Source organism: Somniosus microcephalus, chromosome 11 (genome assembly GCF_052327205.1).
Source record: "Somniosus microcephalus isolate GS21.2 chromosome 11, FLI_Smic_1.0, whole genome shotgun sequence".
In the NCBI taxonomy this organism is placed as follows: Eukaryota; Metazoa; Chordata; class Chondrichthyes; order Squaliformes; family Somniosidae; genus Somniosus; species Somniosus microcephalus.
The window spans coordinates 27,602,161-27,616,689 of NC_140997.1; the positions used below are offsets into that span (position 1 = coordinate 27,602,161).

The following is a 14,529-nucleotide window of genomic DNA, read 5'->3' on the forward strand; positions in this document are numbered from 1 at the left end:
CAGTAGGATGTGTAATTACTATATCCAGAGTACTGAAGAGATGCCATTATATAGCCCTGCAATACACTGAGTAGTTTTATTTTTAGATAATTTTAGTGCTCGTCACACTCTACAGTGTTAAAACCAGTTTCCTCATAGATGTAATGACTTTTCCCTGTTGTCAGTGAAACTGGATTTGTGCATTTGAACAAAAACTAATGTATAGAAAATGTCATTCAGTAAGATGCCACCTCCCCAGTAAACTACATACAGTATAATAACATATAGCCACTGCATAGGGTTCTAGTGTGCAATATGAATATGCAAATCGTACAATCTACTTCTACTTGCATATTTGCAGGTGGCTCTTCGAATTCGCCCCATCAATGAGTTGGAACTTGAAGAAGGAGCCACCATCATAGCACATAAAGTGGATGATCAGGTAATTGGCTTCCCTGTTGCTGATAGCACAGAATTTCACCATACTTGATACAGTCAAACTTTGCTAAAGTCAATTTGTAACATAAATATGTTGATAATGCAAACTGTATTACAACAGTGACTACAGCCAATGAAGCACTTTTGAAGTGTAAAGTGCTTTGAGATGTCCAGTGGTCGTGAAAGGCGCTATATAAATACAAGTCTTTCTTTCTTTGTATTGGTGAGTTTTCATAAAATTCTAACATATTTAAATCTGTTAAAATTCCCATTTTTCCCCACCCATATAACTTCCACAATGGAATAAATAATAGTCTGAAAGGAGATAGGAGGCCAAAAAGGGCTATCGCCAATGTTCCCTCTACCTTTTTTTTCAGTGCGCGGTCCCTTTAAATTTGCTGCACTTCCGCGGTATCTCTTCCAGCTTGTAAGCGGCCTGCGTGGGACCTCCGGATTAATGTGCGGTCGCACACCCGCGCTCCTTCGAGGGAGCGTTGGCTAGCACCTCCATCCCAGCGGAAGGCTCGAAGATTTTGCACTTTGTTTTTGCATCCAGAAGAAGAAAAAAGATCAACATGTTGGTCGGTTTAAAAATAAACCCCAGCAAAGAACTGATCACATTGCTAACTATTCACGGCTTCACAGTTTGGAACTTGTGTTTCTTATTCAATCAGTAGCACTTGGACAGGGTCTAGTGTGAAGCAACTTGCCATGAAGTACTCCTGTCTGGTCCAAATGAGATCAGATTTGTATATAGTTCGGGTACAGTAGCAAAGTGGTTATGTTACTGGACTAGTAATCCAGAGGCCTGGATCAATGAGTTCAAATCCCACCACGCCAGCTGGAGAATTTAAATTCAGTTAAATAAATCTGGAATGAAAAGCTGGTATCAGAAATGGTGACCACGAAGCTACCATTTTGTCGTAAAAACCCATCTGGTTCACTAATGTCTCTTAGGGAAGAAAATCTGCCGCCTTTACTTGGTCTGGCCTATATGTGACTCCAGACCCACAGCAATGTGGTTGGCTCTTAATTGCCCTCTGAAATGGCCTAGCAAGGTGCTCACCACCACCTTCTCGAGGGCAGTTAGGGATGGGAAATAAGTGCTGGCTTTGTCGCCGACGCCCACATCCCGTGAACGAATTTTTAAAAAATTATATATTTCAAGACCAAGACAACTAATTACAATAACATAGATTTAAATAAACTTTTCCAACAGATCATTAGAAATTCATTGCCCTCTTCCCTATTTAAATGTAGCCAGCTTCATAGAACGATAAGCATAAAGTGCCTTTCTAGCACAAACACCTAAAAATGTAAAAAGATTGCATCTAAGCAGTTGAGCTGTGTCTTAATTAAATGTTAACAAAACTGATACCGATGTGAAGCAAAGGTTAAACGCTGTGCATGAATTCCAGCTTCCAAAAACATAATCAGTATCCCAACACTGCCAAACAATTCATTGAAGAGGGCTGAACTTGTTTCCTTGCCCAGAATTTTCCTGTTGCTTTCACTGGATAATCACACTGCCCTGAATATCAATGACTATTTTATTGTATAAAATCTGTACAGACCCAATTGGGTTGCCTTTGCCTCTCTGCTCGTCTCCCTTTTTTCCAGGCCCAGAAAGCAACTGACTGCGGGAGGGGGAGAAACAATAATACAGTCTCTGGGTGTACCCTTATCACCAACATCTTCAATAGCCAAACGGCATATTGCAATATATTCAGCGTCTGCCGACATGATGTGTCAATCACACTCCCGCACCAATCAGTGTGAGCTGGATATTAGACAAACTGCCTGCTACCCTGATAGTTAAAACTCTCAACCAGCACCTAGTGTCAATTTTAAAAAGAAAGTTATGCCAATGAAAGCCCTACTTTTGCTGGAAAGATGAGAGGGCTGAGGCCACGGGTTCTGCAAACCCTGTTGGTCTCTGATTGATCAACAGTACATGCAATTTAAGTGCAATAAGGTGAAGTGTCAGTTTTTCCTTTGACCCACTAAAGTGTTTCCACACAGCACTCCCATCTAGTGCCCAGGTGAGAACTGACCAAACTCAGCTAGTTTTGGCATGATTGAATGATCTTGGGACTTTCTAGCTAGCATTTTCACTTACTAGTTGATCTCCTGTGACATCGTTCGCAGACAATGGCCCAGAACTTCGGGTCTCCATGGGTGAGTACGCACGGGGTTCTCACGCGTAGGCCCAATGGAAGTGCCGGTTTTGTGCATGCACTGCGCATGCACGGGAAACCGGCACTTCCATTCCCCTGGAAGCAGGGGTTAAGAGGTGGAACGCGTGCGCAGGAGAGGCTGCATGTGCGCGTCGGACTTACGTTTTTTTTGCAGGTTTTCCCGGAAGGGTAAGTCTCCAGAAGTTACACATTTAAAAAGCAGGCGTAAGGCCTGCTTTTTACAAGGTAAGTGGTGAATTAATTAAAATTAAAACATTTTTTCCACAGGTTTAATATTTTTAAATACTTTAAAGCAAGGTAAGTTTATTTTTAGCCCCGTTAGAAAATAAAATTATTTTTTTCAAAAATTTAAATTATTGTTTAAAAGTTATTTCATGTAATTTATAGTTTATTTAAAAAATGTGATGTTTTTGAAAAATTTATTTGAAGATTTAGTGATGTTTTGGGGCCCGTAGTATTTATACGTTTTGACAGCTCTTCCTGTCAAACTTATGAATGGAGCATTCCCTGCTCCGATTAGCTCCCCATGGCCCACGTGATCCCAGGGGACACATCGAACTAACTGCGCCCCTGGGATACGCAAGCACTGCACGCCGGCAGTTGGAGCAGGCCCCGGATCGGAATCCCACGGGGGCCCACAGCTCAACGGCCGGCGCGCTAGGTAAGTGCAGGTCGGGGGCTTGCACCCACGGGAAGCCCCCGACCCGAATTTCTGGGCCATTATATATCGGCCCAAAATTTGCTAGTGGGGGCTTCCCGCGGGCGGACGCCTCCGACCTGTTAAAAAATCTACACATTTACCTGGTGGCCCAGGAGGTACAGAGGCTTGCGATCCTGGGCTTCTCTGGTTACGCGCAGGCAGAAGCCCACGTATCCAGGGGTGCAGGCGGTTTGCAAGCGCCCCTGAAATCACGTGGGCCGGCTCAACCAATAAAAGGGAATCCCCATTCATACTTATGGGAGTTGCGTACGTACGGAACTGTCATAAGTATGAATAGGGATCACTTAAAAAATACAAACACATGAAATACATTTTTTAAAAATTACATATTTAAAATGAATTAAAATGCCATTTAATTAAATATTTAAAACAAATTTAATTTTTAAAACTTTTTTAAACATGTTTTAATGGGGCTAAAAATAAACTTACCTTATTGGACAGGGTTTTTAATGTTTAAATGAGGGATAACATTTTATTTTTCTAATTTTTAAAACTTATGCTGGTTAGGCCTGCTTTTACCAGGTGTAAGAATTTCACAGGCATTTAGCGGGCGGAAGTTGGGCAAATAGCGCAACTCCATCCGCAGAGGCCCATCCCCCGGGGATGCGGAGGATCTGCCAGGAGAATTCTTGACATCGCAAGTTCCGGGTTTTAGTGCATGCGCTTCGCACGCCTAAACTCTGAACTTGCACGGTCCCTACGGGCGCGTACACACCTTGCACGCACCCGTAGGGATCGCAAAATACGGCCCAATATTATCTTTCTTTCTCTCCCCTGTAATTGTCTCTGCTTGTCTCCCACTCTCTAATTCTTTCTGTTCATCTTTCTTTCTCTCACTTTCTCTTGTGCCTATATTTGTGACTTTTTGTCAGTCATTCTCCCTCTTTCTATCACTCTCCTTCTCATTGTCTCCTCTTTCCTTTGTACACCTTCCATTGTCCCAGGAAAGCTCACAGAAATTCACTTTCTCTCTCTTTCTGTATGTCTCCCTCTCTTTCTTTCCGTATATCTCCTGCTTTCTGTGCCTCACATACACTCTCACAGTTAAATAATGAATTATCCCATGTTGACAATCCCGTCTCAGATAATGATTTCATACGTGTCGCCATGCAGTATGCACGCACTCTATTCCCATTAGTGCCCCAACCAAGGCGCAGGTCCTCCTCCTCAGCAGTTAAAGTTAGGTTTATTGCAGGTACAGTCCAGGCATGGGCGAGTGCGGCACAGCCTGGGCTGGGAAGGAAGCCAGTCCTAGAATTACCTGGCGTGGATCAGCCAGCGAGAAGGAGCAGGGCCTGGAGCAGGTCTGGTGAAGTTGAGATGCTTTGCTATCAAGGTGAAGCCAATGTCCGCAACGGGAGCCGAGGGGTTGGTACGTGGTCATTGAATGACCAGAAATCCATTCATTCCAACCAGCAACTGACATCAATTTTTTTTTAAATGTCACTGCGCTCGTGAAAAACCAGCAAGATGGCAGCCTGATTTTCAGCTGGCCAGCCAAGAGTGCCTAGTTTGCAGGATTCTCTATACCATTTGTTAATATTGCTTTATGATTATTCAACAGTAAGTGCAGTTTAAATGGAATAAAGTGAACAATGTCAGTTCTTTTGTCTCAAGTGGAAATGCTTCAATGATATACCAGAATGGACAAACCGGACAGACAGTTGTTTGTATATGTAGGTATTCATTTTTTGCTTTCAAGTTATGTAAGTGCTGAGAAGCACAGAATTCAGCAAAAAAAAAATCAAGCATTTATACCACACAGACACTGAGGAAAAAACCTTGTGTTATTTCAAAAAATATTACATAAATTATACTGCACAAAAAGGCAGACGATGACCCAACCAAAATAATTAAATTCTTGGTTGCTAAGTATTTAAGTTGGCCCCGGGGTGGGGTACCTACTAATCAGTTCATCTGTTCGTTGCATGCACAGCCAATTATTTCTGCCTCAGGAATCAGGACAATTAGGACAAACTCACTCTTTGTTTTTTGTGACGCTACAGTAGTCACAGATTAGACTGAGGCTGCGGACACGGGGCAGTTCCATGTTCTGAGGAAACCATCAGATGGGGGAAACTCGTGGGGCAGAAGAGAAATGGTGCCTCAGCCACCGTGACTGTTAACATCCAGGTCTTTAGAGAGCAGGAGAGCAGACATCAACAAGACATGTATTATGTTGGTAAGTGCTATAAAGCACATTCAGATTGTGCTGAAGAGACACCAGTGGTTTGTGGCTTTTTGCCCAAACTGGAGAAGTAGATTCAATTATAGTATTTAAAAATGTAGCTCTTCCTGACACATTGCCACGCTGACCCTTCCCATTGACCTTTCCACTGCCACCTTTTTTACAACACTAAGTTCAGGCTGCTGTGATTATCCTCAAGGCCAACTTTTGTAAATATAGTTGGGGTGGGGGGGGGTGGGGTGGGTTCTGACAACTATTTTGATAGTGTTCATATTAAAACTGTATCTTGTCTTCTAAGATAAGAGACACACAGACCCATATGTGGATGCTCAGTCATTGAGTATATTCGATCGATTCTTTTGGATACTAAGGGAACCAAGGGATATGGGGATAGTGCGGGAAGGTGGATTTGAGGTAGATCAGCCATGATCTTACGGAATGGCGGAGCAGGCTTGAGGGGCCGAATGGCCTACTCCTGCTCCTATTTCTTAAGTTCTTGTATTACAAGACATGATCATGTTGTGAGGTTCACATGACCTCATCACCATCATGTGCTGCCCTGTTAAAATATGTTAATGCCTGATAATCTTTTCCTTTATGATATACTAGCTGGGGGTGCCCGGCGTTGCCAGGGCAATTTTGGGCCGCGCGGTCTCCCTGCCCCTGTCTGTCCCCTCTCTCTGTCCCTCCCTCTCCCGCTCTCCTCTCCCTCCCTCCCCCTCTCTCTGTCCCTCCCTCCCCTGTCACAAGCAAATGGGAGGCAGAGGCGATAGGAAGCTGATCTGAACTGACCAACATAAATGCTTACATGTCACATAACTCAAACGTAACTAATATGAGGGCTTTGCCTTCTTTTGATTGTGAGAAATGTAATTCTTTTTAAATATGTTACAAAGTTATATTTAAGCCGTTGGATTTTTTCCCCTGAATTCCTGCACTCCTGACTGGCCTCCCACATTTTACCCTACGTAAACTTGAGGTGATCCAAAACTCGGCTGCCTGTGTCCTAACTCGCACCAAGTCCCGTTCGCCCATCACCCCTGTGCTCGGTGACCTACATTGGCTCCCGGTTAAGCAACGCCTCGATTTCAAAATTCTCATCCTTGTTTTCAAATCCCTCCATGGCCTCACTCCTCCTTATCTCTGTAATCTCCTTCAGCCCCACAACCCCCCTGAGATATCTGTGCTCCTCTAATTCTGGCCTCTTGAGCATCCCCGATTATAATTGCTCAACCATTGGCGGCCGTGCCTTCTGTTGCCTCGGCCCTAAGCTCTGGAATTCCCTCCCTAAACCTCTCCGCCTCTCTACCTCTCTTTCCTCCTTTAAGACGCTCCTTAAAACCTACCTCTTTGACCAAGCTTTTGGTCACTTGCCCTAATTTCTCCTTATGTGGCTCGGTGTCAAATTTTTTGACGACTTAATACTCCTGTGAAGCACCTTGGGACGTTTTACTCCTGGACGAGTTTCGATCACCTAGATGGGTCGGAGAGGAATTTCCCAGATTTTTTCTCCCAAATTGGTCATTGGGTTTTATATCTGGTTTTTCGCCTCTCCCGGGAGATCACATGGGTTCGGGTGGGATGGAGAGTGATAGAAGATTTGAGGTTAGGATCAGATCAGCCATGATCTTATTGAATGGTGGAGCAGGCTCGAGGGGCCGATTGGCTACTCCTGCTCCTATTTCTTATGTTCTTATGTTCTTATGTATATACATACAAGATGTTGTTGTTGAATTCAGAACAATAAATCAGTTGTGAGCCAATATGTGCTCTTTTGGGGTGAAAAATGAAACAAAGGAGTTGAAATTGTTCTTTTGGTATTCGAATAAACACATCCAAGCGAATGCGTTAACACATTTAGACTGCACAGTGCGACTTCAACCCAAAATGGTCACTTACCAGGCCTAATCACAGACAGGCAAACAGAAAACACAGCACATACAATGCAAGAGCAGGCAGTGAACTGAATCAAAGTGGGGGTGGGACTTGCTGCGTACTATGTGATGTAGTAAAGGGGATGGCCACGGCTCTCAGTTTTGTTTGGCATGAAGCCAGGTGTGCATTTTAGTTTTATTGGGTTTAACATGAATTTTGGGTTTTATACTTCAGGGGGTTATATATCAGCTTTTACTGGGTTAAAGCCAAAAATTAGAAGACCTCATTATATTTATTTAATGTGCTGTGGGCAGGTTCCAGCAGCCTACTTGGGTCACAGGCCCTGGAAAGTCTGGAGTGTTTACATTGACTTTTAGTATGGTAAAGCTGTGTGAATGTGGGAATTAGAGTGCATGTATCACAGTGCAGTCTACATAAAAGAAACCTGTATTTATAAAGACTTCAAGACTTTGCATTTATATAGCGCCTTTCACGACCACCGGATGTCTCAAAGCGCTTTTACAGCCAATGAAGTACTATTTGAAGTGGAGTCACTGTTATAATGTGGGAAACGTGGCAGCCATTTTGCACACAGCAAGCTCCTACAAACAGCAAGGTGATAATGACCAGATAATCTGTTTTTGTAATGTTGGTTGAGTGATAAATATTGGCCAGGACACCGGGGATAACTCCCCCGCTCTTCTTTGAAATGGTGCCATGGGATCTTTTACATCTACCTGAGAGAGCAGATGGGGCCTTGGTTTAACGTCTCATCCGAAAGACGGCACCTCCGACAGTGCAGCACTCCCTCAGCCCTGCTCTGCAGTGCCAGCCTAGATTTATGTGCTCATCACATTATGGTACCTGATCACATCCTCAGGATGTCCTAAAGTGCGTAGCTACCAACAAATTACATTTTGAATTCACTGCAGGCAAACACAACAGCCAATTTCCATGAGCAAGATCCCACAAACAGCAAAGGAATGAATGACCACATAATCTGTTTGCGGTAGTGTTCGATTCTTCAAATAGTGCTGTGGGCTTTTTATATCCTCCGGAATGGGCAGACAAGGCTTTGGTTTAACGCCTCTTATGAAGATCCGCACCTCTGACGATGCAGGAGGAGTCTGTAAGGATTTGAACCCACAACCTTTTGACTCAAAGTTGAGCCAAGCTGACACATGAAGCACATTAAATGAATGTACAGGTGCAATTGCAAAGGGTTGATATTCTTGAAGTTTACTTACATAGCTTGTAATTCTAATGTAAACTGGAATGTAGAGAACAAATATTCCTTCATTTGAGGAATAGTACCAAACTATTACAAGAATACTGCTGATAGTTGTGCTGAGCTCATTAATATGTATAAAATCCACAACTTTCCCAATTATATTATGGATGAGGGTATCGCACATTTTCAGGGTAAGCCATATAGAGCAGAACGTCTCAGAATCCTTGGTCTGTGGTGGGTTAACTGATCTTAGCTGGACTACCAGTAGCGGGCTACACCTTTTCGCTGCTGATTAAACTTTTACATCCGGAAAGGCCAACCCAGCAGGGAATTATCAGGTTTCCTAATACAACCTTTTGGTTTGTAACTTCAATGTTAACGCAGAGATTTTGGGCTGGATTTTAAATTCGCAACATGCTGGGAGCGGGCGGGTCCAGTAGGGCGCAGGAAACCCAGCAGTCAGTGCAGCGCGCTTGTCGGTGGCTTTTCAACACAGCCACTGGCTGCATCATCATATGATTTCCAGGTTTCCCGGCCAATTAGTGTCAGCGGGCGTGATGACGACCCGCACGGTGCAATTTCAACTCCAGTATTTAAAGGGACATTCCAAACATGCAATTTGAAGGATTTGGAAGCCAAAGAGAAGGAAGTGCCAGAGTGGAGTCCAGACGGTCAAAGGCTGTGCTTTAGTTCAGTGACGCCTCCCTGGATGTGCTGCTGGGGGCTGTGAGGACCCGGGGGGATGTACTGTTCTCTAGCAATGGGATGAAGAAGCTGGCTGGAAATACCAAGAAGGAGCGGCACAAGAGGTCAGCAGCAGGAGCGTGGTGCCATGCTCATGGATACCATGCAGGAAGCGGTTCAATGGCCTAAGCAGGACAGGAAAGGTGAGCACAATGGTACTTTCACCTACATCCTGATGTGCGTATCACCACAACCCCCTCACTGTGTCTAGTCAAGCCTATTCCAGCACATCGCTCCTCACACCAACTTACCTTGCAGGTGCACCCATCCCTCTCTGTCTCGGCACTTCCTCACATCCCCATCTGTCCATCCACCACTGACACTCACCCTCATCCTAATGCAATGCCACGCCTCTCTCTCTCATCATCGCCCTCAACAAATGCTCTCCATCCATCCGTTCAACACACGCCATAACTCTCACTCGTAGGCCTCTTCTCTCCCCCCTTGCAGAAGAGAGCACCGAACACGAGGGAGAGGCCGAGAACCAGAGGCGGCCCTCCAGCAATGTTCTCTTTAACCTGCGCGGCCGTGCAGCTGTCGGGAGGTCCTGCGGAGCCGGCTCACCGGCTTGTGAATGGAAAAAAGGCACGTGCGTGGAAATTTGAATGGGCCCGTTAAAGGGGTCACGTGCCCCAAAAAATGAAAGGGAACATTGCCCTCCAGGCATCTCACCGCTAATGTGTGCGGAAGGGCAGGCGCTGGAAATCAGTGGAGTCTCGGTGTGCCTGGCCGTTGGAATTGGGGAGATGAGGTTTCCCAGCTACCTGGTGACAGAATTAAATATCAGACAGCCACATGGCATACAACATGCACTCATGTTGACTTGATGCCAACAGCGAGTGCAATATAATCACATGCATAATGCTAACTTCCAACATTCTTACCTTGACAGGACTCATTCATTCATGTCTTTTATCTCCCACAGGGCCTTCACGCGTCCAGCAGGAGTTGGTTGAGGTCACCGCCGCCGCCAACTCCTCAGAGGAGCTCACTCCCTCAGAGTGCATCATCACGGGTCTCATGCAGACCAGGCACCAGCTCAGATACTCGCATTTCTGGGACCAGTAAGGCAGATAGTTGGGTTTTCACCTGGTGACTCGCACATCAGCAAGAGCAGATGGTGGAGTCAGGGACAGCAGTGGAGAGTCCGGGTCGGAGGGCACAGGGCGCTCCAAGCTCTGCTCAGCTGGACGCAGGTGCTGTACCTCGGGGGCCGTCGACGAACACGTTACTTCTGGAACAGCAGCAGAGAATGCGCGATGTACTGGCGGACATTCCAGCTGCACTGTGCATGCTTGCCGAGAGGTTGGAGGAGTCTGTCTCAAGCATGAGTTGTGTGATGTCGCAGGCCTTTGCGATGATGTCTTCGTCCATTTAAAGTGTCGTCGCCTGCATTGAGCATCAAACACAGCAATCACACGAGTGCACGCAGGGCTTCACCAATTGCTTGCACACTATGAATACCAACTTAAATCGGATGAATGATATCCTAGCCTTGACCGTTCATTCCCCCCGCACCCCAACTGATCTGCAGCAAAGTGTTCTCCAGATCATAGCGGGGAAGTGGGGCTGGGCCATGAGAGGGATGATAGTGAAAGGGGACATGGAAGTGGGGACTCGGCTCAAAGTGCTTCCATTTCTCACCCGTTGCACCCCCCCAGCCCCCCCCCCCCCACCTTAGTCAGTACCCCACATGTTGCCTCGGGTCCCGTTGGCCGAATCTGCCCCTGCACAGGTGCAGGTGGAGCAGTCTTTGGCGGGGACCACACCGGCACTAAAACCCAGAGGACGTCGACCATGAACATCTCGGGTCAGAGCAGGGATCTGAGCAGCCTGCCTCTACCTCTGTTGAAGCCACAGGGGTTGCATCACGTAGACGTGCTAGGAAAGAGTAAAGATTTATAGTTGCACAAGGGTATGCACATGGATGTGTTACACATTGTTGGAATGTTAAGTTTCTGTTTTATATTTGAGCCACTTAAATATTATCCTTTTGCTCTGCTTTCTCGTCTTGCCCATTCTTGGTTGCTGGCTGGCAAGTGGCCTTTTCAGTTGTGTGATGATGAATGGGAAGACATGAATTGACGCCGAGCAATGGGGGGGCTGTGAAAGGCGTGCTTGGTTGTTTGCAGCACTGCTTTGTGTTCATGGCATTGTGGGGCGGGGGGAGGCAAAAGTGGCGATTGCATGTAATTGTTAGATGGGTGCAGTGGTGGAACCTAAGTGAGCCTCGCAATAATGAGGGCATTCCAGGCAGCAGTGTGCGCCACTGGTGGTGCATTGTCCGCATAGCCTTGCGCCTCTTTGTCTTCCTCCGAGGAGGCTCTGTGCGATATTCCTCCTGCAGGTCCAAACCTCACTGCTGCACAATGTTGTACAGAGCGCAGCACACCACGACCGTTCTGGAGACCAGACCCTGGCTGGTGCGTACTGAAGGGCACCTCCAGATCTGTCCAGGCACCTGAAGCGCATCTTCAGCAAGCCGATGGCTTGTTCGATGGCACAGTTGGTGGTCATGTGGGATTCACTGTATCGCTCCTGGGCCTCATTCCTTTGGTTTCTGAGAGGTGTCATCAGCCAAATTTTAAGTGAATATCTCTTGTCAACAAGCAGTCAGCTGGTAACTTTGCTTCGAGGTGCGAAGAGATCAGGGAGGGTGGACTGCCACAGGACGAAAGCATCATGGCAGCTGTCCGGGAATCTTGTGCATAAAGATCATTTTTTGGTTGCACACCAGCTGCACGTTGATGGAATAATGAACATTTGCGGTTGATGAACACTCCTGGGTGATCTACAGGTGCCTTACTTGCCACGTGTGCAGCCAATGATGTCCTGCACCTGTGGGAAGCCAGCCAGAGCCGCAAACCCGAGCGCCCACTCATTCTGACTGGCATCATTGCAGGCAAAGTTGAAAGCCATCAATCACCTGTCTTATGCATGTGCGTGCCGCAGACTGTGAGATCCTGCAAATGTCTCTGGCAGATCCCTGGAAGGATCCAGAGGCAAAAAACATTGAGGGTGGTGGTGATTTTGACAGCAACTGATGAAGCGTGGCCACCAGGTCTAGTTGGCAGCAGCTCTTGTTCCAGCAGGCTGCAAATGTCTGCCACCACCTGACGCGACACCCTGAGCCTCCTGAGACTCTGGTGTACCGACATGTCGAGGAAGCTTACCCTCTGCCTGTAGACCCTGTGTGCCGGGTATGGCCTCCTGCGAGCGGCACCTCTCTGCTGATCCCCTCTCTCTTGTGGAGCTGTAGGTCTCTGAGCAACAGGCTGTTGCTGGTGCAGGTCCTTCTGCTCCTGCTGGTGGTCATTTTGGTTCTCGGCTGAGGTCCAAAGTAACACAACGTAAGCGGTAGCCCTGTTGATCTGATAGATCAGAGCTCCAAAGTACAGATCAGACGTACAAACCTCAAGTGTAGATGGTGACGTAATAAAACTCATACTTGGTTTGAGCATAAAGCAAGGCTTTAATCAACTTGTTTCAGAACATGGAGGTCTAGTTGTACTTCACTAGTTCCTTGTCTTACAAAATGTCCCTGGAAAGCTGGGGCCGACACCCGAGTATTTATACTCCTTGGACGGCGCCACCAGCTGGCCGTCCAGCATTATTTCACGAGTAGTTTCTTGATGAGTGATGAGATTTATAACAGATGGCACCTCCAAAGTGTATAGAGTAACTTCTCAGCACAAGTATGGTGAACAAACACATTCACACAGGCAGGTAAGAAAGTAGCTGTGAGTACTGAGTACTTATCGGCATAATTCCCAGTCATGGCTTCAGCCGTAACATCGCCCGTCTCCGCCCCTGCCTCAGCTCATCTGCTGCTGAAACCCTCACCCATGCCTCTATTCCAATGCTCTCCTGGCTGGCCTCCCATTTTGCACTCTCCATAAACTTGAGCTCATCCAAAACTCTGCTGCCCGTATCCCAACTTGCACCAGGTCCCATTCACCCATCACTCCTTTGCTCATGACCTAGATTGGCTCCCAGTCCACAAGAACATAAGAAATAGGAGCAGGAGTAGGCCATTCAGCCCCTCGAGCCTGCTCCGCCATTCAGTAAGATCATGGCTGATCTGATCTTGGCCTCAACTCCACTTCTCTGCTCACTTCCCATAATCCTTGACTCCCTTATCGTTCAAAAATCTGTCTCTCCACCTTAAATATACTCTATGACCCAGCCTCCACAGCTCTCTGGGGAAGAGAATTCCAAAGATTCACGACCCTCTGAGAGAAGAAATTCCTCCTCATCTCTGTTTTAAATGGGTGACTACTTATTCTGAAACTGTGCCCCCTAGTTCTAGATTCCCCCACGAGGGGAAACATCCTTCCTGCATCTACCCTGTCAAGCCCCCTCAGAATCTTATACGTTTCAATAAGATCACCTCTCATTCTTCTAAACTCCAATGAGTATAGGCCCAACCTGCTCACCCTTTCTTCATAAGACAACCCCTTCATCTCCAGAATTAACTTAGTGAACCTTCTCTGAACTGCCTCCAATATCCCTCCTTAAATAAAGAGACTAAAACTGTATGCAGTACTCCAGGTGTGGTCTCACCAACGCCCTGTACAGTTGTTGCAAGACTTCCCTACTTTTGTACTCCATCCCCCTTGCAATAAAGGCCAACATTCCATATGCCTTCCTAATTACTTGCTGTACCTGCATGTTAACTTTTTGTGTTTCATGTACAAGGACCCCCAGATCCCTCTGTACCGCAGCATTTTGTAGTCTCCCTCCATTTAAATAATAATTTGCTTTTTTATTTTTTTCTACCAAAGTGGATAACCTCACATTTTCCCACATTATACTCCATCTGCCAAATTTTTGCCCACTCACTTAGCCTATCCAGCAACGGCTCGATTTAAAAATTCTCATTCTTGTTTTCAAATCCATCCATGGCTTCGCCCCTCCCTATCTCTCTAACCTCCTCCAGCCCTACAACCCTCCGAGATCTCTGCACTCCTCGATTCTGGTCTCTAACGCATCCCCGATTTTAATCGCTCCCCCATTGGCGGCCATGCCTTCAGCTGCCGAGGCCCTATGCTCTGGAATTCCCTCCCTAAACCGCTTCACCTCTTTAGCTCTCTCTCCTCCTTTACGACGCACCTTAAAACCTACCTCTATATCTCCTTATGTAGCAATTTTGTTG

The 14,529-nt window shown here is 46.4% G+C and overlaps 1 protein-coding gene across 4 annotated transcripts in view; it reads left to right on the plus strand.

Annotated features, from left to right (window-relative positions):
* LOC147110430 (kinesin-like protein KIF19) overlaps positions 1 to 14,529 on the plus strand; it is a 196,371-nt gene that overhangs the window by 24,656 nt on the left and 157,186 nt on the right. For all 4 annotated transcript variants that reach the window (XM_086000408.1, XM_086000407.1, XM_086000405.1 and 1 more), the window contains exon 2: positions 341 to 421. In XM_086000408.1, the coding sequence (XP_085856534.1) occupies positions 341 to 421 (81 nt within the window). The remainder of the gene's footprint in view (positions 1 to 340; positions 422 to 14,529) is intronic.